The 923-nt window shown below is 31.1% G+C and overlaps 1 protein-coding gene across 1 annotated transcript; it reads left to right on the forward strand.

The window, feature by feature from the left end:
* The first annotated feature begins 88 nt into the window (after nucleotides 1–88).
* Nucleotides 89–882, forward strand: LOC106751428 (phospholipase B1, membrane-associated-like). Its single transcript, XM_014632315.1, has 2 exons — nucleotides 89–262; nucleotides 370–882. The coding sequence occupies exons 1-2, from the start codon at nucleotides 100–102 to the stop codon at nucleotides 519–521; spliced, it is 315 nt and encodes a 104-aa protein (XP_014487801.1). The 5' UTR covers nucleotides 89–99; the 3' UTR covers nucleotides 522–882.
* Nucleotides 883–923: the final 41 nt, after the last annotated feature.

The following is a 923-nucleotide window of genomic DNA, read 5'->3' on the forward strand; positions in this document are numbered from 1 at the left end:
AAAAATGATAGCAAAATATATATACATGCATCATAGCAAAAGATATATATATGCATCAATTAAAAAATTTAATTACGTTTTAGGTGGCAAGAGTTGGACATGGAAATCTCTATTTATCCTAAATTCCAGAGGGACGATTTTGCAGTCATAACTCAGGCTATTACATTAGATTTAAGCATACCACTCGCTTCTGATAAGTATGCCGATACGACATATTTCACCATAGATTGTTTTCACTACAGTCAGAAAACTAACGCTCGAAGTAAATTCCATTTCTTTACTTAGGAAATGTGGAAAATTGTATTTAACTGCTAGAAATCCTTTAACTAGATTTTGAACAAATAAGTTATCAACGTTTTTTTTTTATAGTTGCAAACGGTTTGTGGAATAACTTATTGGAACCAGTTGGCGTTAAAACAAAATCCTGGCAAGATCTTTTTGAGAGGTTTCTGTGTCCAACTCCGGAAAGGCCTTACTTGGCCACATTGCAAAATTCTTCGCCGAGGGAGAAAGAGGAATAAATCGTCGCAAATCCGGTTTGGAATTTTTTTGAAAGCATCACATCAGATACAATTGAGTGACAGTTTAGTGCTTGAATGAGTGTTTATTAACTTACATATTGTATGTGTGAAAAAATTTAAAAACTACCACAATTCAAGTAAACCAGTATTTATTAGCACTTCTACTGAAATTATAGTAGGATTGAATAGTGCGATAGATTTAATTACAATGGAAAGCACTTTAAAATTTTTAACAAGGAATTGTATGGCATCAAGTTGATTCCTTGATTGTAAAATGCGGAATTACAGATCATTGGTGAACAAGGTATATGTTATATATATTTATCGCATATTTGTATATATTTTATATATAAACCGTGAACAAACGCGACATAATTACATAATTTAAAAAAATTTGTTTAA

Source organism: Dinoponera quadriceps, unplaced genomic scaffold (genome assembly GCF_001313825.1).
Source record: "Dinoponera quadriceps isolate SergipeBrazil2010 unplaced genomic scaffold, ASM131382v1 scaffold13230, whole genome shotgun sequence".
Taxonomy (NCBI): Eukaryota; Metazoa; Arthropoda; class Insecta; order Hymenoptera; family Formicidae; genus Dinoponera; species Dinoponera quadriceps.

Coding starts and splice junctions, on each gene's coding strand:
- LOC106751428 (XM_014632315.1), top strand. CDS start 100: ATGGAAATCTCTATTTATCCTAAATTCCAGAGGGACGATTTTGCAGTC. Junction 263..369: donor TCAGAAAACTAACGCTCGAA/GTAAATTCCATT, acceptor TTTTTTTTATAG/TTGCAAACGGTTTGTGGAAT.